Consider the following 24,505-nt stretch of genomic DNA (forward strand, 5'->3'; position numbering starts at 1 on the left):
AATGTATGTATTGTATGCTCAAAGACAGTGGTGGAAGTGCGGCCCGTGGTGTAGACCTGTCCCACTTCAGCAATATGGCGGCTACACTGAGGAGGGCAGATTCTCGACTGGAACCTTCAAACTACACTTTGAAGAGTACTTCGAAGGAACCCTTCAAAGGGTGCATTTGGCAAATTGGGACACGGCCTATGGGCAGAACAAGCCCAGAGCTAAACGCATCTTTGGGTAAACAACAGGCTTTTTTCTCGACACCGGTGAAAAAGTCACACAACGCAACCGAGATTTATTTAGAAATATGTAAGCTTATTTTTCTTTAAAATTACATAATTGATAACTTTATGAAACATGGTGCAATGTGTATTATTTATGTTTTGTTAAAAAGGTTTGTCAATGGATAGTGAAAATGGGACACTTTTCCTATGAGATGTAGTGATTTAAGTGTCATCTGGAAATTTAACAATTACTAAGATTAGTAAAGTTAAAGTGCTGAATACTGATATCTGTTTCTCTCCTTGCTCATTGTTGATAATTATTTTGAGAAATCATTAATCTGATCACTGTCTTGCAATGTGAACAGTGTGTTCACATAGATGATTATCATTTATCATTATTAATAATGTATAACTAAAGGCAAACTGAGAAAATTTGTTATTTCAGAAGAGCGTCTCAAACTAGTAGCCCTTCGTATGACTCAGTGCCCTTAAAGTAGCTCTCAGGTTAAAAAAGGTTGGTGACCCCTGCCTTAGGGCTTTTCAAGGCGGACTCACGACGAAGCGCCACCTGGTGGACTCAGGAGGTATCGTCAAATTGCTGCCATGTCCAATACTGTATAATGTCATAAACTTTAAGGGTTAAGATTCATGGTTTTAACATCATAGACCCAAGTTCTTACACAGCTGTAGTCTACGTCAAGTTCTTAGACCTTTTTAAAATTTACCAGATATTTTTATATCCAGTTTTATCTGTTATATCTGAAATATTTGAGTTTTATTCTGCACTTTTCTCATGTAATCTTACTTTTATCATGATTATTTGTGAGTATTTACGTTTTGATTTGTTGCATTGGGATTTTAATGTCTTTCTTATTCTGTAAAGCACTTTGAATTACCTTGTGTACGAATTGTGCAATACAAATAAACCTTGCCTTGCCTTAACATAGACCGGGCATATGCTACATCTCTCACCCCACAGCCTTCTTGTTTATCACTTTATTTTGGTACAGAGGGCAGTACCCAGGAACAGGCCATCTCCTCAATTACAACTGTGATTATTTTTCATTTCGGTAATCACCTTGTTGCTCTTATGATCAAGATAAGATTAGTTTAAAAAGCAGACTTGTTGAGAGAATGACTGGTTGGCAAACATGTCTGTAGTGGCTGTTTATCCACCCCACATGCAGTGTCTATAAAAGCTACTGTAATAGAGTGGGGCAGAAGAAATCTAAACAAAATTGCAGAATCCATTCCCATAGTAGGCCAGTTTAACTTTTAGGTGGTCTCAATGGCATTAATCACAGTGAAGTTTTCAAGATAATATTTTGTTTGATTTGAGTTCCATGCTTCCAGTGAACCCAATCTTTTCAATATAATGAGTTTATTTATCATGTCTGTCCCTATACACTGAAACAAAGGGTCACATTTTGTTTTTTCCTGTTTATTATTTTAGCTTCTAACACCCACTGTATAAAGCCACACTGATATAGGCTATACAGTGTAAAAAGCTACATATATGTTATTATCCACAGTCTGTAAATGAACGTCCAGCCCTCCTTAACTGGTTAACAACAAACTATAACTGTTTTCATCCAAATAGGCCTACTTTAAGATTTCCAAATGAGTGCAAGCAGAGAAATAAACTTTAGTTCCCTCTGAGTCTTTAGCTCCATCAGCAAATTGTGTAATTACTACGTCTCCAACCGCTCAGACACAGCTCCATTAAAACTGTTGTAAACTCTTACGAAATGTACGTAAAAGGTCACATGTTGACTCAACTTGGCTGAATGAAAAATGATGTACCATCAGCTTTAAGCACAATGACCTTTATTTCAATTGAAAAGAAGAAAATCCATATAGCCTTCACCCTACTCTCGTTGCAACAATGTAATGTCAGCAATTTTGTGCTGTTTCTCCCTTTTTTAAGAATTCTTTGTTAGGTGAATTATACACATTATTAATTGATAAGTATGTAGGCTACTTTTTTATGTCAGTTGCATTTGACCCATTGTTCTAGTGTGTGGAGCAGTGGGTGACCTCTTGGCAGCAGGTTCTGTTTGTCTACTTCTGTTTGTCCAGGGTGGTGAACAGTCTTCACTCTGGTCTTATCAGAGAGCTCATTCAGTGACATTTTCAAAGTCTTCAGGTTGGGGCAGGTCACAATAATGGTCATAATTATGATTTTTGGATAGATGTGAAATTGATATATTGCACATTATTATTTTGTAATAGTGGGTAAAACAGTATGTCTTTGTTAAACCACTACCTGCACAAACACAATATGAACTCTATTGTATTGTAAATATATTGAACAAGTTTTCTTTCTCTATTTTGTAACAGCACTACTTCTCCATTTAATCTTGTGAAATGAACCATAAAATACTGAAATAATGATACAGCAACCCACAGTGGCTATTCTGTATCACGATATGCCACATGGCCTTTAGTGCAATCAATCAGCACATTTTAGGTTGAAGGGGTAAAAAAAAAAAAAGACTTTATAAGGAAATCCAACCACGTACACTCTGTTTATTATTTTTGCATTTATTTTTTCAACACAATTTGGCCCTAGGACCTTTGTGCTGGGAGGAAAGTGGAAAGTACTTCTCAGCATCAGTCGTTGATAAAGTCACCCTCACACATTGACCTACACACGTGGACAAAATTGTTGGTACCCGTTGGTTAATGAAAGAAAAAAGCAAAATTGTCACAGAAATAACTTGAATCTGACAAAAGTAATACTAAATTTAAAAAAATCTATGAAATTTAACCAGTGAAAGTTAGACATTGCTTTTCAACCATGCTTTAACAGAATTATTAAAAACAAATAAAAACTCATTAAACAGGCCTGGACAAAAATTATGGTACCCTTAACTTAATATTTTGTTGCACAACCTTTTGAGGCAATCACTGCAATAAAACCATTCCTGTAACTGTCGATGAGACTTCTGCACATCTCAGCAGGTATTTTGGTCCACTCCTCATGAACAAACTGCTCCAGTTGTCTCAGGCTTGAAGGGTGCCTTTTCCAGACGGCATGTTTCTGCTCCTTCCAAATATGCTCAATAGGATTTAGGTCAGGGCTCATAGAAGGCCACTTTAGAATAGTCCAGTGTTTTCCTCTTAGGCATTCTTGGGTGTTTTTAGCTGTGTGTTTTGGGTCATTGTCCTGTTTCAAGACGCATGACCTGTAACTGAGACCAAGCTTTCTGACACTGGCCAGCACATTTCTCTCTAGTCCACTTTGGCTCAAACAACGATAGTTGGTGCGATCTGACACTGATGTTCCTTGAGCTTGAAGTTCACCTTTTATCTTTTTAGAAGTTTTTCTGGGCTCTTTTGTTACCTTTCGTATTATCCATCTCTTTGATTTGTCATCAATTTTCCTCCTGTGGCCTCGTCCAGGGAGGTTGGCTACAGTGCCATGGATCTTAAATTTCTGAATAATATGTGCAACTGTAGTCACAGGAACATCAAGCTGCTTGGAGATGGTCTTATAGCCTTTACCTTTAACATGCTTGTCTATAATTTTCTTTCTAGTCTCCTGAGACAACTATTTCCTTTGGTTCCTTTGGTCCATGTTGAGTGTGGTATACACCATGTCACCAAACAGCAGTGATGACCTTTAGCCCTAGATATGCAATTTGCAACAATTTTGTCCACTTGTGTAATAGTAAAAACTCTTCATCAACCGTTGAAATCATTGTGTAATCTGTTCCAGGATGTTCATGCATCTTGTTGATAGTTTTAACAGCCATATTTATTTAGCTGAGCAAATGCCTTTATAATAGCCCCATTATAAAATAGGCCTACTGCAAACCACCTGCTAACTATAAACTAGCAAGCTGATAACATGGCATTAGATGTTTTAAGATGTGTTAAACTGAAAAATAAATGCACCATCATGGTGTCAAAATTCATCTTGCTCAACCTCTGATGCCTTCAGATCTTACAGAGGCGGAATGAAGAAGTGAAACAAGTCTGCAAAGGAAATGATACGTTTTTGTAAAAGATTTTCTAGGTTTAGTTCTTCAATTTAGAGCTGAAACCAGACTTTAAAGGGTTTTGATTGTAAACTCCATAAACATGACTGAACTGTGTTCCCATGATGGCCATGTTGTTTGTTATAAATTAGTATTTTTGGTTCTCAAGATAAAGCAAAGAAATCAAGTTGGTTTAAAGCTAAAAGTACCCTTCCTGTTCTCAACCCTTACTGCCAAACCCAGAACCTGCAGCCAATCTTTAATCGGTGCTAGTGCAGCCTCTGTAGCTCACCATAGCCTGTGCTTATACTGAGAATAATAAAAACTTGTATATGTCCACTATATGCAGGCTAAGTCACTGGCAATGCAGGCCATTTCTCATTGTAAAACCTTTTTTGGTTTTAAATAAAGAGTGCAGGCTAGATTCAGTTCCTTCAAGGAAAAAAAAAAGTAACTTAAAAACAGACCCCTTTTTGGTTTCAGTTTTTGAATATACAGTACAATGCATTTTCTTTTCTTCACACTTTTGAAATAATGTCTTTTTTTTTGTGATAAAGAGGTACAACACAATTGATTAGTGCTTTACATCTATGATGATTAATTTTGCACTTAACTCTCTAATAAATGCATTAATGCAAACAAGAGGAATACTGTGAGAAGTAAGCCTCCTATACAATACATGAATGTGAAAATGTCATTGTAATTTCTATAACAAACCATTGTCACTGTACCCCACCCCCAGACCCCTAGTTGTTCGAACAGGCCCCACTCAACTGCAATTCCTAAAAAGAATAAACACACAGATGAAAATCCAATAAACACAAAGAGACAATGTTCCTTTTATAGGAAAATTTTAATAGTTATTCAATGTTCTACATTTTACAGTAAATATACAATTACAAACTTGGCTTAGTTATAGTACTAAGATCACTAACTGATCTTAAAAAAAAAAAAAACCTTAACAACAAAAAACATTAAAAAAAATAAACAAAAAATAAAAACAGATTTACACTTCATATCACAAGCCTGACGTAGGTCCTTCACTCCGGACCTAATAGCTAACATACAATTCACTTCTCTCAACGTTACAGACACGTTGGGCATCAGTTTCAACACAACCTTACGGTAACAGGAATACCATAGCATGTGCAAACTGGGTACCAAACGAAAACTTCCAAAGATGGGGTGTTCCTAATACTTACTCCTATTTGAGGATGCAAGTACGATTCTCTTTTTTCTTTTTTTTTTCGGAAGACAAGGAATTTCCACTTTTTGCATCACATTTAGTGTCAAATCAAACTATGACATATCTGACAAATCAAAAAGCTGCAGCAGAACACCAAAGACATTTTAAGCGACTTCTACTATTGATGGGAATAGTAGTGTTTTCATCTATACTTAAGGAAATAAAGACCTCTAAAAGCAAGGCAAATGCGAGGAGAGAGAAGAGGTGAATTGTTCCGCCCACCTTTTACTATCAAAGTGAAAAGGCGAACAACAATAATAACAATGTACTAAATGCCAGTTAAAAGCAATCTTTTAACACTTTAAAATGTCAGAGTGCAGAGCGATGAGTGTTAAGAAAGTAAAAAGACAGTGATTAAGACATTTTTTTTTCTTAAGCACACAATTCCAATTTTTATATTTTAAGTGCAAATTGAAGTAACCAAAAGGTGAGGAATAGTAAAGGCCCCTATTTATTTGTCAAATACGAGGCATTGGTCCACATATTTATAATAGTATCAATTCAGCATTTCAGTAATCCATATATTGCTCAAATAGCATTTAAGGGACTAGCCTGAAGTTTTCAGTGCTCAAATTATAATTCTGGCAAGTAGCAGTAAGATTGTTGGCCCCCTTTTTGGTTTCAATCTATGAATATACAGTACATTGCAAAACAGCACAACTCTAGTGACATCTAGTGTCTACCTAGGCTCACTGAAGATTACAAATGCCACAGATTACAGTAGATTATCAGCATTTACTGACACCAATTGGCTAAATTCGGAAATGTTATTCAGATGGTAGGAGAGGACAAATGTGGCACTAGTATTTGATGCGATGGTAATTTCCGCAGACTCAAAAATGGCCTCTAGAGGGAGCTGTGGCACAAAGTGAAAACAGGGTACAAGACACCAAGGATATAAAAGTAAGACAGGCAAATGCATTTAACAATATGTGAAAGAGGACAGCAATAGGAAAACACAGAATCACAGGAAGCTAGACATAACAAGGACTCAAGTCACCAGTAAACTAATACATACTTGAACAGCAGTTTGTGAACATATGGCACAGAACAAAAGGCAAGGAGCTTTAAGGTTTTAAAGGACATTGTTAAAGCGTGTGAACAGCAATAGACAGCAGAGGTCACGGATGCAATGAATGCGCTGTCCATTTCGGTTCGATCATTCATTTACACCCACAAGGTCTGTAAACTGTATGTGAACTGCAGTGTTAAAGCCAATATTTGTTCAATTTACCAGCTATTCCAAAAGATTTAAGACTGGAGGTAAGGTCAAGTTTAATTTTCTATGGCTTTTTCGTATTTACTTAGTGGTTGGGCACTTTCTGCTTTCAATGTAAACATACCGAAGTCCAAGTGCCAGCTTCTCAGAAATCCACCTGAAATGAAAATCTTGAATACTGATCTGAAAGAATTTTAAGAAGTAGTTTCATCTCTAAACCAAAGATCATGTCAAGTACTCAAAATGTGATTTGAGTGTCCGATTGACCATATAGTGCACAATGCCAAACACTAGCCTTCCATGTTAGCGTTCACAGACCTCGTGGTTAAGTCCCTCCACAGAAAGGGAATAAATATGCAGAATAAAGGTTTAAAACAGAGGTTAAAAGCACAAACAGTAGCTGCCACACTAATGCGACCATGCGTAGCTAGAATTACATTACGGTACCACTTGCTGTATACTGCATTTTTATTTCAATGCTATAGTGAGATACATTATATTTAATAAACCAGAAGGGAAAAAAAGAACTTGCAAATACTGCCAGACGTATGGTAAGTCAAACTATGCCTATGACGCTTGCTGTTGTAGAATTAAGGTTATTTTTGGGGCTTTGGAAAAATAAGCAAATAAAGAGTAGCTGGCTTTCATTCAGCTGATTATTTGTAATGTTATTTTAAGTAGACTAATAGTGTACAAATATATGGACTCAAACAACCTCAGTTTTGTATCTGTAATTACAATATAATTTGCCTATTCATGCCCCTTGCACTACAAAGCCTAGGTACCTGTTACTTAGCATTAAATTATATAGTTCATAAGTATTTTTTTGCATTTTTATCTCTTTCAAAATGTGCAATAATTCCTCAAAGTTATCCAAACTGAAATTTCTGATATGTTCCACACCTCATTGCTTAATAATCATTAAATGGCTGCATACAGAGTATGTAATCTATATTAAAAGATTACATTGATAAGCCATTTCAAAATCAGTTAAAATGCTGCTAAAATAATTACTGTATAGATAACAGTAGGAGGCGTTCCCTCTTATTTTATTGCAATATTGACTGTTCCTCTACATACCCGTGCAGTAAATGCTCTGCTTTTGTAAATATCCTTCTGTATTCTAATTCTTTTTTGAAATCCAAGCAATGCCACAAGCTTAACTCAGCTTTGACCCAAACAAAGACCACCATGAGGACTAAAGGGCAAAGACTGGAGTGTGTGTGTGTGGGTCTATATTATCTTAGTTAACATATTGTAAACTACAATCTTAACTAAACTGTGTTTATCAAATTAACCTTTGCTTAACTTTGTTATGCATTTCTTACATAAATGTAAAATGTACAACTGAACAACTAAAGTATTTAGGTAAACTGAAGACTACTCTCTTCAATAAAAACTAAGTCAAGTCATAATTGGGTTGTATAATTGAATGTGGTGAGGTTATAACTTATTATTAAGTTCTAAATTAATCTATTTGTAGTCAAATGAAATGTACAAGACTAAAATACTTCTATAGAGTGGCTAAATGAGCTGTTGTGCTCTTGGATGGGGTTTTAGCTCTTACAGCGGCCATTAGTGCAGTTTTTAAAAAAAATTTCTTGTTTTTAGTAATCTTTGCCTTTAAGTTCTCATGTTGATAAAAGAATGAAGAGGAGATGACACTGTCACCATTTAGGTACAATAGAAATAGTGCAAACAGCTATGCATCTGTGCAGTCACTTGAGGATGACTTCTTGCACCTTGAAAGTAAATGCGGTGAAAATGTCCTCCCCTCCTCTTCCTCTCCGCCCACTCTCCGCCCTCTCCTCCCGTAGTGCCATTCCCTTTAAACTCCTCACTGCTGGCTCTGTCTAGCACGCGTGCCGCTAGCTAGACTGTGCTGTATTGCGTGTGTGTTTTGAGTGCATCCGTCAAAACAGAACTAAAAGTATTGTAAATTTTACATTAAGTGCCACTAAGTGATTGTGTGTCTGCATTTTGAAGTGAGCACATTCACCAATACTCTAAAGTAGCTTGTCATTATAAATATTTGCAGTTGTAGTGCTAACCATGACCTTAACACTCCACGTTTGCTAGCTAGATTAATATTTTGACGACATACTAGCCTGCATAGTATGTGGCATAAATTATGTGATGTTTTTTGATAGGTACGATGCATAAGACAATACAAATGATGTGTAAATGCTTGGTCACAGCGACATGGCACTTACAAAGGGGATTAAGGACAAAGAAGTGATGAATACTGTCCATTAAAGACAGCAACCTGCTGGAAGACAACTGAGATAAAAAAAAGGAGAAAAACACAAGGTGAAATGAAAGAACCATCACTGAAATGTTACCCATAAACTGGAAAAAACAACTGCTGATGTTATCTAAATGGCAGCATAAGACAGAAAGTTGTTGAAGAGATGATGAGATGTAAGTGCCTGTAAATTCCCAGCCAACTTAGGAGCAGGCAGGGTCACACACACACACACACACACACACCAACACAACACAGACATGGTGCAGCCAACACAAGTTTCCCTCTGGAGCTCCAAAGATGGACACAGCCAAAATAAAATAAAAATATAAAATTAAAATAAGATAGTCAAATGACTGGTTGGCAAATGAACCGAAAAAATAAAAAAATAAAAAAGCAGCCTTTGTAAAAACCTTTAAGAGAATGTTGCGTAACAATAATAATAATAATAGTAGTAGTAAAGTGGCTGTTGCACTTTAGTTTTGTTCTTGCCGACAGGTGCGGAGTTCCCGTGGTTTCCGCTGGGAGCCCCCGCCTAAGATTTGAGCAGTTGCATACAATGGTGGACTCCAGATCTGCTGAGAAAAGCAGAGCCAAAGTACACAGTGGTGAGTGATTTGAGAGACAGCAGCTGTTTGTTTAGTCACAAGAGAAGCGGAGGAAAGGGGAGAGAGGTGCCTAGGGACATCCCACAAGGGGAGAGCCAACAGGCTTGGCTTCACTCACATGACGGTGGGGGCTCTACCAGTGAGGCGGTACGTAGCTGTAGCCAGGTGTCCCCTGGGGCCTGTAGGTTGGCACAGTAACAGGGTGTGCTCCAATGGGAGGATGCTGGGGTGTCGTTAGCAGAGTCCCTATAGAGTTGGGATAATAATTGAGTCATCAATATAATCTGTGAGCCTGACAAAGAGACATCACAAGGGGACATGTCAAAAAAAAATTGAAACTTCTTGTAATAAACAGATTTATAAAGTTAGAGTTGATGGCTAACACATTTTAAAAGGCTGGACTTGACAGAAAATTGTGAAAATTTCGTCTAGATTCACAAAAATTGAAAAGCCACATGATGCATGTAAGGGAGTCTGGAAGTTTTATACATATTCAACATCAATGAAATGGACAAAGTTTACGGTATACTATCGAGTGCAAAAGACATTACATGTACCTGCACTCATGGCCATGGTTGTCCCGGCGACCATCCCCATGGCAGCCATGCCGTTGTTGCGGGGTGCGGGTACAGGAACCGGGGCGGGGTACAGGGCTGTGGAGGGGATGCTGTTGGGCTGCACCACAGTGGTGTGATGAATGACATGAGGCTGCGCCGCATACACAGGCTGAGTGTAGTATGCTCCCTGTCACACAGACAACAGCCAAGAGTCAAGTGCAAATACTAACATATGTCATATTGTTTTTGATAAAGATAATTCCAGTTTGAGTTTTATAAAACAGAAATGGCTTCAGAAATAATTCTTTCAAAACAGAATTTATCACAATAATAGCATCTAGATTACATTTTATGCCAATTTAAATTGTAAGTAGAAATAGTAAGAGCCATATTGTTCTGCATAGTAAATAATACTAAGAGGAAACGTCCTTACCTGTGCGTAGATGTTTTGCTGAGGGTAGGCACTGCGGATTGGGTACATGGCTGTTGGGTAGGGAGTAGGTGTGGGGGTATACGGAGGGGGTGCTCCATTTGTCTGGGTGGGGGGCACTTTGTATGGGGTGCCAGCTGTAGTATATCCTGAACACAAAAAGGGTTATTATGATTATTATAAGTGGTGTGTATATTAAATAGAAAAGCTAATACTGAAAGCTAATGTATGATTAAACAAACAAAGAAAACAGAGGAGACAAAAAAATCCATAGCACACTTTTTTTTCTGATATTGTGCAGTCCTTGTTTGTGTAAGTTATTCTATCGTCAGCCACAAGATGGAGCATTGGTGACACTATTGGCAGGATTCTTACCTACTGTGGTCCCAGACTATTCACATTTCTTACAGTGACCTTCAGTTGATTTCTACTCATAATAAAAATTAAATAGCTGCTTTAGACTGGTGCTCTTCAAAACAGTGAGTCATATGCCAAGAATAAAGAAGTTATGAAAAAACATGTAGGAGATGGAAACAGAAGAACTGATGATACATGGAAGCTATTTTCTAACCCCTCTAGTGCAATGAAGCTTATTGTTATTAACATGGGTACAGATCTCTGGGGTGCAGTACTGCCCCACAACCACTCGGAGGAGCCTGAAGGTCAAACATGCTAGCTAGGGCTGCTGCTGGCTTATGAAAGGCTTCTCTCTCACACAAGGACAAGGGAACAAAGAGATGCTGGAGCGGAGCTGTGTGCAACCAAAAGAGCGTGCATACCCTCACACACATTCTTTGGCTGGAACATGCATGCGGGGCACTAGGGGACAATAGAGTGTGACAATTACAAAAGCCCTGCTGATAGGAAAACAGTCTGCCTATTCAATGGTCTTCTTGAGAAATAATGACATTGGACGGCATTTCAAAACAGACAGGTCTTGAAAAGATTTGTGCAAGTCCTGTGCAATATAAAAATTCTACATCTGGATTATTTGGCAGAGGAGACCAGGTAGTCTTATTCATTAGCATATTGAAGCAAGCTTTCATTGCACAAAACATCAAAAATGAGGGGGAGGGGACACAAAGAACTAAGGTAGAAATGTAAAAAATGTACGGCACTATAAATTCAGAATTTTATCTTCCCATGTGTAAATTTGACCAATTTTATGTTTTATAAAATCAAGGAATTCCCTCTAGAAGACCCTTGCTCCTTTTTGTAATGCTAATGAAAAACGAAAATGTAGTAGAAGTCTCTCTCTGACTTAAAGAAATCAAATAAAATTGAAGATAGTGCAGAATAGGCCGAGAGCTTTCATTCATTTTCTACCACTTGACAGCCTGAGCCCCATAAGAGGAAGACCTCAGTTCTCCTCCCATCTGTTCTGAGATCAGACAGTGGACCCCAGCCGAGCTACTATCTGCTGCTGACAGCTGTTATAGGCTCGATTCCCATTTGCCCTTTATAGAATGGGATTCCACTAAAACTAAACTTCTTAAATGTTCCCAATTTCCCTCAAAACTCTATAATCTTATGAACTTAACTCTATAAAAAAACATATAAACTTAGCATTAAACACTCAAAACAACCTCAATTTACAAGTCAATTTCCTTCTCTATAAAGCTAATTGCTCATTCCACATAATGAAACTAAAATCAACTTGCAGCCACATTGAAATAATCACAGTATTTAAACTAAATTGCATTCAAACAACTCCACAAAAATGTGTTGTGGGCTGGCAACATCACAGTTTGTACACTGTATGAAGTCAAATAACAAGCTGCACAATATTTGAAAAACAAAACATGGTTCGCTAAAACATGGTCTCTAAATAAATGATTATGATGGTAGGATTGTGTTGGTAAAGTGAGGAATACATTCGGGATACAAACTGCTGCAAAGAGCACAAAGATTTCAAATAATTTCAATTGAGTATTCAGTACTAAAGAACACACTCAGCTGAGAACTGAACCAAGGCTAGCACGCTGAAGAATACTTTGTTATACGTACAATAGCTAAAAATATATTAAACCAACTGTCAGCTCCACTGCACTAACTACATGGAAAAAATTAAAAGGTAAACAACATGAACTAAATATAAAAGAATATAGAATGAATGGATGTCCAACTTAAGCCTCTATTTTCAGCTACTTCAGAACAATGTTGTCTGTGTGCATCTTACCTGGTGGATACCCAGGACTGCCTGTTTGATAGATATTTGGCGTGTATGTCGGGGCTGTGGCCGGGTAGCCTCCTGGATAGCCTGCAGGGAGCGGATAACAGAAACCAGGGAAGCATTAATGACCCAACAAAAGCTATAAAAACGACACACATACACGTACATATATACTACAGAGGCATTTGGTCTGGACGTACACAGATGGAGCTCATTAAAAAGAAGTCTGCACCACTAACACAGTTGGCCAAATGCATGTTCCATACACAGCCTTGGCAGACTAGACGCACCTGCCAATACGCTGTAGGAGGATCAGCTACATACAGCGACATTAGTGAGACAGGATTACACGCAGAAGCGCAGGGTGGGCAAGTACGTGTGTACACCACACAGAGACTCGTGCGTCATCACTTACACATCAGTCAAACAAAGCAGGCCCGCTCTGTGAAAATAGCAGCGGTGCATCTAGGTGTGAGTTAGAGGGAGGGGAGCAAAGGGAGAATGTAGGGAAGTACTGCCTGCGCCTCTGTTGGCTATAAATGGCATTCGATCAGTCTTAGGCTATGTGCAGTGTAGCCTTAAGCAACAGCTGCAGTAAATCGATCTCCGGATGCTGACATGAATTGCCATCATAAAGAAATACATATTTGTATCAATACAGATGAATAATTGATCTAGAGCTTCACATGGTTTGACATAAGGATCAAAAGCAGACAACAGAACTGCGTCAGGGAGCTAAACATGTCCTGTTTAAAGAAAATGTGTTGTCATTTACCTGACTCACTGACTGAAATGAGATATGTGAAGATTAGTTTAGTTTTAGTTTAATATAATATCAGAAAGCTACAAAAAATTTTTATTACAGTCCAAACATACTTGAACTTCAAACGAGACAAGAATTTCAGACTTAATGATGGATTTCAAATTAAACATCTGAGATTTTCCAATTTTATACCTTCATAACACTCATAGTTTCAACATATATTTGAGTTCATAACGTTTTACCTGTGAAAGCCATGTTCTTGGGGTTTCCGTATGGAGAAGGCTGTACGGGGCTGTAGACTGGATTCATGGCTGAAGATAACCTGTTCTTACTGAGAAAATGGACAACAGAGGGGTGGAGGTTCAGAGGCAAGAGAAAAAGAAAATAAACATTAAAACACTAAAAAAAAAAACCTAAAAAAAACTGCTCGGACACAAACTTCTCACATAAAAGTACAACAAAAAAAACGCAATGGAACAAAATGTAGCCAACAACATGCAACAAAATGCAACAGGTGACCTAACCGACCAGTATAAATTTGGCAGTACTTTGTAGTTCCTCAGACTTACCTGGATTGTGATAACATGGGCATGATAAGTGGGGAGTTGTGGTTGTGTGAGTGTATGCGTGTGTGTGTGTGCATGCGTGCCCCGTACCTCTTGTGCGTGTCTGGTTGATACATGAAACTGAATTTGTCTGTGGGATGCCCGCTCGCCATTCTTGCTGTATGCAAATGAGGAAGGAGTGGAAGTGGATATGCAAATCTGAAATTAAAACAGCGAGAGGTCATGATTACAACGAACACAAGAAAAAAAGGGGAAAAATAACTGCAAAGCAAGCACCAGTGCAAACAGCAAATGGTTACGACAGCGAGTCCCTGCAGTGTGGCGGAGGCTGATCGCGCCAATGTGTGAATGTAATACAACTGTGTGCTGCAGGTACCAAACTGGACTCCGAGGCTTCACTTGTTGCTGACGTAACATAATAAAATGTGACTCTAGGGATTGGCTTTCTCTCACTTGCACCGAAATACGATCCGAGTACATCTGGGCCTCAACAATAGAACCTGTAATATGAATTTTTATGCCCCAGAAAACTAAATGTGATATAATTACTGATAGTTTCAAACTCATGATTAATTTTTTATACAAGGAAGCAAAGGGTTATTCGCTTAGATGTATGTAACAGGATTTCTCTATGCATTTAATAATTATTTGTATAAATTAGAGATTGATCGACGTGGGTTTTTTCATGGCCGATGCTGATATCGATTGTTTACAATACAGAGAAAGTGATGGCCGATAAGCTTGGCCAATATTTTTGGACCAATATATAGTGCAGATTTTGAGTATTTCCCCAAATTTGGCAATTTAAATTTACTACAAACACCCCTCAAGCCCTGTTTTTTTTTTTTTTTAACCACAAAGAGCAGGATATCACATGTAGTGCTGTTGTCTCTTCATATTAAAGTGCTATTATAAATGTTTGTGTTTATGTTATAGGCAGCAAACCGACTAAAACTAAATATTGGCCTATGCTGGAGATTTAAGGCCGGTAGCTGATACTGTAAAAACTCTCTAGTTTCAAAATCATGATTAACTTTTTATACAAGTTGGGTTATTTACTCCAATGTATGTAATAGGAGTTGTGTAATCAATCTAAAAAATGCAATTTAAAAGGCATAAGTTATAATTTGTCAATACATTTCATAATTATTGATATAAATATATAACATTACTCCCTTTATTACATTAAAAAGGTATACTGTGTTTCTGCTTGGAATCCCAGTGCTTAATGATTGATAAAAATCCTAACCCAGTGCTTGTTTTGGCCCTTCAGAATAGTTCACCGGCGTTAACAACAACGAGCTGAGCCAATCTGGTACACTGCAGTAGCTGACACGTTGTTTTTGCTCCTTTGGCTAATATGAATGTGTGTGACACAGAGAAGCTACACCAAACATCGATCACGAGCGGCAAAGCAAACATCAACACAGTCACTGAGCAAAAAGCACCATAGACCTCGTGAGCAGCGAGTGACAGCGAAAACAAGACAAACCACAAACAAAATTTGTACAAATAAGCCAAGAGAAAGCTATGAGTAAGCATGATCCATTATGAGCCAAGAGACACAAGCACAGAGTGGAACGGCTAAATCAAGAGGACAGGTGTGAGTGCATGTGCAAATGTGCGGCCATTTTGAATTGATTTGGTGATGTATTGGACTTGAAGGTGGAATTAACTGGTGTAAGTGATGTATAGACCGGTGACTAAAAAAGGGAAAACATTGAGAAACTAAAACCTTTAGTACAATCCAGGTTTAAAATAGTTCACAACAGCAAGTAATGTGCATTTAGTAATAAAATAGTACAAAATACAGGCCTGTCATGATAATTACTATATCGACTAATCATTCAATACACGACACATGGAACAATCATTTTGGGAGTCAATATTTATTGTGGGCATTTGTTCTTTCTAGTAATTGGACATTTTTTGGTTATATTTCTGTATTATGATACAATTTGAACTGTAGAAGATTAGATTATGAACTTCTATGACTCATTATAGATACAAAATAACTACTTGTGTTAAATTCTGGCATTGACTGCAGCTCATATTTTTTTACTTTCTGAGGGTATAATTCTACTTTATGGTTTGGTTTCGATATTCTCGTTTATCGTGTATAATTACTTCAGCAATATATTGCAGTTCAAATTTGTCATCGTGATAGGCCTAATAATACAGCAGATTAAATGTCTAAAGTCCAAGGAAAGATGTTTTTTCTTTTTAGTCATTTGAAGACTCAAACTCAGGCCATTCAGCTGTTCATTGCCCTGATTCACAAGCTTTTCATTGATAGAAGACCACTTTGTGCTACCACAAGTTGATATTAGCAATGCAGCGATCGTTACAGCAGGTTAGACACTCAGCCTGTTTACAGTGTGGTGCGTTAATCGATCACACCGCACTGGCATTAACTAAACTTCTACCAACTGAGGCTAGAATCACACAAAGATTTAACATAGTTTCAGAAAATACATAAACCAAAAATAACATTGCTCACTGTAGCTAGCTCCCATATAATTCAAGCATTTTGCATTGAATTTGCATAGAGACCAAAGCAATGGGGGGAACTCAGAGCATCAAAAATGAAACTGAAGCTTATTATACATGCTAATGTGTTCTCGGCAAATATATTTTCAAAACAATAAAAAGCAACATGGTGATCTAAATATGTTACGCATAAGCAATTAACACCCAAATGAAGTGCAATACCCCCTCTTTAATGGAGAAAACTGCCTGTCCGTTCCCAAGTCATCTCTGAATCCTGAGAAAGGCTAGGTATAGGCCATCTGTAGAACTACCAGCCAGAACACCAATGTGCTCCTGCTCCAAAGTAGGACGATTTTTCACAGCATTCACTAGAACATCTATTTCAGGCTCAAGCAACACAATTTAACTAATGGCCAGCTATTCATCATTTCCTGGCACACATATAAGAAGCACTTGACTCAGAAAAACTCGTAATATCTACAACTAGACACTACCATTAAGATTGTGCCATTTAAATTAATACCACACAAGGGTTCGGAGCAATGGCTATTAACGCATGGACAGGTGGCTAAGCTAATCCTGAGGTCTCAACCTTGCTAACACACCCCGTACCCAATTACAAGCCTGTCTGAAAAGAGCGAGGGACTTGTACAGAGGGAGAAGAGGTGATGAAAGTGAAGAGTGAGAACAAGAGAGCCAGTGCAACGTGTCTAATGAAGGTGGAATCGACAACAGGAGGAGGAGTGAACAAGTCCCATTGTCTATGCACACGACGTCTTAAGACCATTTGGACAAAGGAGTTTCAGTTCGTTTACAGACTGCCGGAGACATTAAACTGCTTTAATCTCATGATAATAAAGTCGTAAACATTTATGGGGGTGTTGAAATCCTTTTCAAATTAAGGGACTGATGATGGGGTTTATTGTCTCAGACTTGGAGAGAATAATGAATGAAATCGATTACTTGAGTAAACTATCATGAATGTCCTTATTGTGACCAAAAGGTGGAGAATAACATAGTGATAGGACTAAGCTATATTTACATTTTAAAAAAACTGGAGAAGATAATAGCCCAATAATTTGATCTGGATATTGGCATCAGCTCCAATCATAACAGAAATCTGATCATGTAAAATGCCACGTGTCACTTTATGGATTTTAATGTAACAGTGGTATAAGTCATAGTATAGGTTATGTTTTATAAATAATACTTTAAACCTTTTAAATTTTGTCTTTAATTAGTTTCAGAAATGCTGTTTATATGGCATTTAAATAAAAACTCCATAATCAAATCATGATCAGATGAGTGGGCATGTAAATTTGAGCAATAATCAGATATGAGAACAAGACTATTATCAACAATAAGACTTATCAACAACATGAATGCCTTAGGTTTAAAAAAAAAAGTGTAAGCAGCTTTTGAATTTACAATGCACACTTTTAGCAATGTTGTGGGAATTCTGCTCACCCTCTGCAATTACAATATTTTCATTTATCATTTGTCGTTTTAACCAAAGACTATTCTGCGGGGGAACTGCAGCTTTGTAAATACTCAGAGAAACCGAGTGAGGCTCTTTTTGCTCAGATCCTCATTAATCTTGTGTTGTCTCACTACTGCTGCAGGTACGATCCGCCGGCTCTGCCTAAAGGGCTCACTTATCTTCTGACAGCTACAGCTTTCAGTGGCTTCTGACAAAGACCGTGTTGTGGCACGCTTGGCATTCTCAACATACAGAGGCTCACCAGGTATTTTCTGCTGCATCAATGGGGATGGGGATGATGAAAGTGTGTTTTTCAGTAAATTGGATTTGGTACAGAACAGGTTTTCTGCAGAAGAGGTTGGATTCTATTCAAAACGTGGCAATTTTTTCAACTAAAATGGTTACAGTGTAGTAATAAAATGGTAAATCTTCCACTGAGGTTTGAGTTAAAATTATGACAATAGCTGGCAAAAGGCTTATAGACAACAAGTAACTACTCCAGAAAAAAGTCAGCCATTTTTGTACATTAAAGGTACAGTTAAAACAAAATAAAAACGTGCCCCGTTTCATTCACACCTGTCTGAATGTGTGTATGTCTTCTTTTGATCAAAAGGAGGGCTGTTTGATTATGGCAAAAATCATGATTTCATTTACTTCCTCTACAAAGTAACATCATATATTAATATTGTTGTGTGACACTTCTGCTTAAATAAGATGATAAATGTAGATTAGAAAAGTGGCTTTGCTCCAGGTTTTGTATTCATTCTTAATACATTTTTTCATGGATTACAACATTTTTCTCACTGAATAGAGCGATAATTGAAATCACAATTAAAAATTGATTCGTTTCACAGCTTTAAACTCCACCAGAACTGTATTTACGTAACACATCTAGCAAAATGATCGTCGTACATGAGAGGCAGTTTCTTGTGTTAATTAAGCCTCAGGACTATAGTATTTTCAAAAGATATTCAGATACTTGCCTGCTGCTACCATTTCTGTTCATCAGCACAAGCCTACAAATAGGGATGGGAGAATAACTGTTCTTGGGACATTTTATATAATCGTGAGAATTGCCAGCAAAGATAATCACCATTATATCACCAGAATGTGTACAAAAAAAATATTTCTCCCTGATCTTCTAGATTGCAGCTGTTTTCACTTAAGGCAAAGCACAATACTATGTCAGCTGTTTAAAATGCATGTTATGCATATGAATAATTATAATTTTAATATTATATTATGGTTCCATTTTTAAACTGTCAGCAACTTTAATAATTATTGTCATATAATCTTTAATCGCAATTCATTTGGCCATGATAATCAAGACAGTTCCCAGTTCCAAATGACTGGGTTGCCACTTCATGTCTCATCTTGCACTCAAAACAAAGCCAGAATCAACTCCACTCAGACAATATTAGCTGACCTCCGTGATCCTTGACTAAAACCAAGCCTATTCTCCAGACTTCATTAGGACTAATAAACTGGAGGAGGACTTCATTTAGGCTCAACTCATACGCAGTAGCAGCCCAACCACAGCACAGCTCACTAGTTTTGTCACAATACTAAAACTCGATTTCAAAAGTAAGGAATAGTCTTGATACTGCTTCCTATAGAGTGATTACTAAAAAACACTTAAGACAATAGAACGTAATTTTCAACATTAAATGGTAGTACTTCCTTTTACATAACCATGTGGCCTTATAGCTGTGCAATTCCTCAGTCGTTCAGTTGCATGTTCCATAGTGGTCCATGGGAGTATACTAGTCTATGTGGCCTTATACTTGTTCTGGTAAAGCTCAAGATCATTCTAAAGCTATTCAGGAAAGGTTCATTTCTGTCCTGTGAATGTGACTTTTTTAGTATCAGTACTTGCTCAAATGAGTGCGTAAATTGGTATCTAATTTTCAATACTCTTGACATCCTAGTTTCTACATCTGTCAGTGGCAATTGACGTTCTCTCAGATCTTCCAACTTTTTTCCTCACTTAATAAATTCATGCTTAATAGAAATATACCAGGTTTCAAACAATGAGCCTCACTCTCTACTGGGGGATTCCTGCAGCCTTAGGGGGCAGAGGAGGTAATAATGAGGAAGAGGAGGAGGGGTGAGATTGTGGAAGTGTAAAGCATGTGCACAAACACAAATACACAAAGAGAGATGGTTCCTGGAGAATATGTACAATACACTGCAACCCCCACACGACTCCTGCCTCCTACAGAATACCTCACCCGCCTGCAGTCTTTCAGCACCAAACCAGGAGCAGTGGGCGTTATCGCACTCGGGCACTGGAGAGAATAGAACTCACAGTTTATCTATGCTCCAGAAGGGAGAGACACACTTCTTTACTCCACAAGGAAACAGACAGAAATTACCAGACAATACAAATGTGTAGCACAAACTAGTAACAGCCAATTGTCTACAAGCACAACATGCATGTTCCATTAGCTAAAGTTATTCATGTGGTCTCATTTAGGTGTAAAATAGATCTGAAATGTCTTGTTAATGACTAAAGTGCACTGCATTTTGACCCAATACAACAAGCAATATTTTTTTCAATATTATGCATTATTATATGACAATTTATTCAAACCTTTTTTGTTTAACCATATTACAATTCAGGGTGAATGGTGTCTAAGGAAAATCTTAGATGGACATATACTACAATGCCTCCAGTGGGCAGACTGATGTAAATATGTATTTAAAGATTGTGCATTAGAATGTTTTCAACTCTTTTGTGTAGGGAAAAGACCTGCCAGGGATAGGAGTTGATTAGCACTACCTCTACACTATACATGCATCGCATTTGCTGCATGCTAAGGCTTGTAACTATGTATGACTGTCAAATAAATAAAATACTTCTGAAATTTTCTATGAATCAGCTGAGTTGAGCAAGACTTTCTTTTATTACAAGATGCTATTAACCCTATTATTACAAATGAAACATCACCATTTTTTTCCATTGCTGTAACTTGCAGAGGGAGACATGACAGTTGATTCCTTTAGTATCAACGGCATAGTGTGTACGGCATTCATCAGACCTGCCCTAGAGCAATCAGCAGCACATTGCCCTGGGTTATTTCAGATCTAGGACACCTCTGACACTTAAGGATTGTGCTTTTTTTTTTTTTTAAACTTTCTTCATCTATCCTCTATCATCTCACTCACCTCTGCTGCTGCGGATTATGACAAGAAAACGCTGAGCTCCTGGAAATGGAATTCTTAAGAGCAGGTGATAATACAGACTTGGAATAAATATTTATCTCTGGCACCAGACTAAAGCAGCATGCTCAAAGTTAACCCTGTAAACTGAAAAAATTACGAATTTGCAAGTAATTAACAGAAAAAACAAACTCATTAAGGCATTCATTCATTCATGTAACTCTTCACTGTCCTACCTTGGAATGTGTATCTTTTTCTTAAAACACACAAGGCAAGTATCTAAAAAAAACTGAGACATCTCCAAAATAGTTTGTCGAGTTATTTCCAATAAAAAATATTTTACATCAGTTGTTGCTCATGTATAATTGCCTTCAGGTCATGTATTATTTGTAATTACAATAAATCAGGATTATAGCAATGCATTTACCTTCTGTCAGTCTGTATTGATGGCATGAACGTGTGCTTGAGATAAAATTGATTACTCTCAAATGCCATGCCGTCTGCAGTAAGAGGACGGGTAAATAATGAGCAACTGAAGCCCTGCTCCATTCATTTAGCTGCAATAATAAGGTAAACATTTCAAGACTGGTTTAAATGTCATAAGCATGATTAAGAGGGCATTGATTTGCATAAAAGAAGACAGCACTGATCATTGAGAAAGCCCAGCTTAACAAAGACTACCTCTAGCGATCCAAAGCTGCAGGTGTGACAAACAAATTTTACCCATGGGATTGTCCATGACATTTTAACAACCATTCAAACAAATATTTTTAATCACAAAAGTTCATAATTGGTTTGGAGATAAGATATACCTCTTTTATCTAGCACATTACGAGCCGAAACTGAAAAGAAAAACACACAGTGAATCAAATAAAAAGTACCTAAAAATAAAAGCTAAATGCTAAATCATATTTCAAAAGGGATCCAAGAAACCTTAGACCCCATATCATCTGAAATAACACTCTCCTTCAACAACATATTAAATAACAATATCAATTCAAGAAAATCATTTCTTTTGAAACATAATTCATTAAATACACTTCCCTCCACCACAGATTGACCAATAGACTGCCATGTGTACGTGCAGACCGGCTGCCTCCACACACCTCTCTGTGCGGGTGCAGGTATGAGCACTGCTCAAGTAGCATAATAAAGCATGAGTGACAGCCAAAGGAAAAACAAGTGTCCCCAGGGATAGCTCCAACCTTTTATCAAAGTTCTTTATTCCCAATGACAGGTCTCACCTGCCACTCGCTGGTGCACAACAACATACACGTGGCCTCTGCTGATCACAGATCAATCATCCCACTCAATCTGCCCAGTCAGGACTGTGCTCACATATCCAACAGTCAGAATGCAATGGAAACCTACACAAGGCATGTGATAACACTATGAGGCTCATGAACAATGTTTAATCCTTCATCATCATGAAATTCTCTAAAAATTCTATGACAATGTCCTTGTTTGACATTAAACTTATAAACTGCTAGTGTTGAGCAGCTCCCCTTCATTAAGCCTGGAATAAAACAGACGGCAGCAGTGGACAAGGGACATTTAAACAGTGTGGATGTCCACCCTTTGTATGTGTTCACAGATCCATAATGAGCAGCTCATTAAGTGGTTGAAACCACATGGGAATAGTGTGCTGCATAGACAACAGCCTTTAATAGAAGCGCTGACTCTCAACATTAAGGGACTCCATGCTTTCTAATGTCTGACAGTTTTATGACTATTGCAAGCTCCACAATTCATACGCACACAAAAACCAACAGCTTTCCTGATGCTTGCAGCCAGGGGTCACCTTAACTATGAACAACATTTAAAGAGCATCATTGTTTGTGAATTTTTTACTCCAGAGCTTCTATTAAACACTGTTATCTATGCTGCTGTACATCAGGATGTCTAAATGTATAGATATAGAATAGAATAGTATAGAATATAAACATATAAAATGCTTTTCCTCTTTAACATTGTGATGACACTGTAATTAATCCTCATCTCAGAAATCCCTTGATACAGATAAAACTTTGTTTCTCATATCAGATTGGTGTAAAATGACTAGAGGCTAATCCCTCTGTAAAAGGCACAGTTCATCTCACGGATAAGCCTAGTCAAATGTGAGAATAAGAATGGAATGGTTCTAGTTTTCTGTATAATATTACATTCTTTAGTCCAAATTTATATTGTAAGCAATGCCAACGACAACTAAGCCTTTGCTTCCTGACAACGCACCTACAATCACTGCGACTTCTGAATTATGCCACATTAGAACAACAAAAGCACATCACTAGATTAGACAGAACTAATCAAAATTAAAAGGAGCATCAGGATTGGAGTAGAATAATTTAGACTTACTTAAAACTTATTTATTAAAATAATACAATTAAAATGTCTCCATACATGTTTACAGGTCATCTCTGGTTAATGTACATCAGAGTCTGGCAGTGCACTGCATTCCTAAGATAGGAAGCAACGCCAAAACAGCCATGGTTGGACAAAAATGGATTCACTCAAACAAGCTTAAGACACCATTTTGAAAATCCACTGATTTCTAGATAACACAGAGATGCCATCTTACCAGATGTCAGCAGGCTCTTCACAACTGTAATTTGCATGGCGATTTCTCCATTCCTAAGCACCACTTCAGAAATTTGTACAAGTCCCACAATACTAACATTAGCTTAGCTAGTCTGCTAGCCTCAAAACACAGCAGCTAACACACTGTAGCATCCCTGCATCCCAGAGTACACGCTGCTCTTCAAATGGCTAATTAGCGAGCTAACTGAGACAGGATAAATGACAGCGGTGAGCAATCACGACAAACTGGACTACATCTGAAATCACCCATTAATGATCCAACCAAGCATCGCCCCGTAAACAACAACAACATAGCAGCAAGTGGTCAGGAGCAGCTTGGATTTACTATTCAAGCTAACCCGTTTAGCTTAGCCCGCTAGTTCCCCGCCGCTGTAGCCACTACGGAGGACAATTGAAAGGGATACGAAAGGGGAAAACACAGGGAAAAACGATCTACCAAGTCGACAAATGGATATTCTTCCTCTGCACAAAGAACAGTGGACTGCACTTACCAAATGAGCTTAGCCAAAGAGTTAGTACAAAACAAGTTCCTTATTTAGGAGTTTTTCTGCTCTGTTGTCCGTGTGTGCGCTCTGCTTTTGGTCGGTGCGGACTGGCTCTGCTTCCAACAGCAGCGTTTTGTTGGGCCAGTAGCGCTGAGAAGAGACGGCCACCACCGAGTGGGGGATGGGGATGCACTGCCGGGAGCGAGTGAGTGAGAGGGAGGGATACAGGGATGCAAGGAGAGAGGAGAGGGGCTGACTGTTACAGCAGACAGACTATGATCATATGCA

At 37.9% G+C, this 24,505-nt stretch overlaps 1 protein-coding gene across 5 annotated transcripts; it reads right to left on the reverse strand.

The window, feature by feature from the left end:
• Positions 1 to 5,034: 5,034 nt before the first annotated feature.
• fam168a (family with sequence similarity 168 member A) lies at positions 5,035 to 24,471 on the reverse strand. 5 transcript variants are annotated; one of them, XM_033976683.2, is made up of 8 exons: positions 24,224 to 24,470; positions 14,093 to 14,200; positions 13,679 to 13,767; positions 12,680 to 12,760; positions 10,504 to 10,649; positions 10,071 to 10,257; positions 9,632 to 9,759; positions 5,035 to 9,480 (listed from the first exon to the last, which is right to left on the reverse strand). In XM_033976683.2, the coding sequence occupies exons 2-7, from the start codon at positions 14,152 to 14,154 to the stop codon at positions 9,647 to 9,649; spliced, it is 678 nt and encodes a 225-aa protein (XP_033832574.1). In that variant the 5' UTR covers positions 14,155 to 14,200; positions 24,224 to 24,470; the 3' UTR covers positions 5,035 to 9,480; positions 9,632 to 9,646. The 5 variants fall into 5 exon arrangements, with proteins under 5 accessions (XP_033832574.1, XP_055081934.1, XP_055081935.1 ...); XM_055225959.1 differs by having other exon boundaries at positions 5,044 to 9,483; positions 9,637 to 9,759; positions 24,224 to 24,468; XM_055225960.1 differs by lacking the exon at positions 24,224 to 24,470 and adding an exon at positions 20,204 to 20,308 and having other exon boundaries at positions 5,044 to 9,483; positions 9,637 to 9,759.
• Positions 24,472 to 24,505: the final 34 nt, after the last annotated feature.

The sequence above is a fragment of the Periophthalmus magnuspinnatus genome, chromosome 13 (genome assembly GCF_009829125.3).
Source record: "Periophthalmus magnuspinnatus isolate fPerMag1 chromosome 13, fPerMag1.2.pri, whole genome shotgun sequence".
In the NCBI taxonomy this organism is placed as follows: Eukaryota; Metazoa; Chordata; class Actinopteri; order Gobiiformes; family Gobiidae; genus Periophthalmus; species Periophthalmus magnuspinnatus.

Coding starts and splice junctions, on each gene's coding strand:
- fam168a (XM_033976683.2), bottom strand. CDS start 14,154: ATGGCGAGCGGGCATCCCACAGACAAATTCAGTTTCATGTATCAACCA. Junction 13,768..14,092: donor CAACCAGACACGCACAAGAG/GTACGGGGCACG, acceptor CCATTTTCTCAG/TAAGAACAGGTTATCTTCAG. Junction 9,760..10,070: donor AACCATGGCCATGAGTGCAG/GTACATGTAATG, acceptor CCAACTCTATAG/GGACTCTGCTAACGACACCC.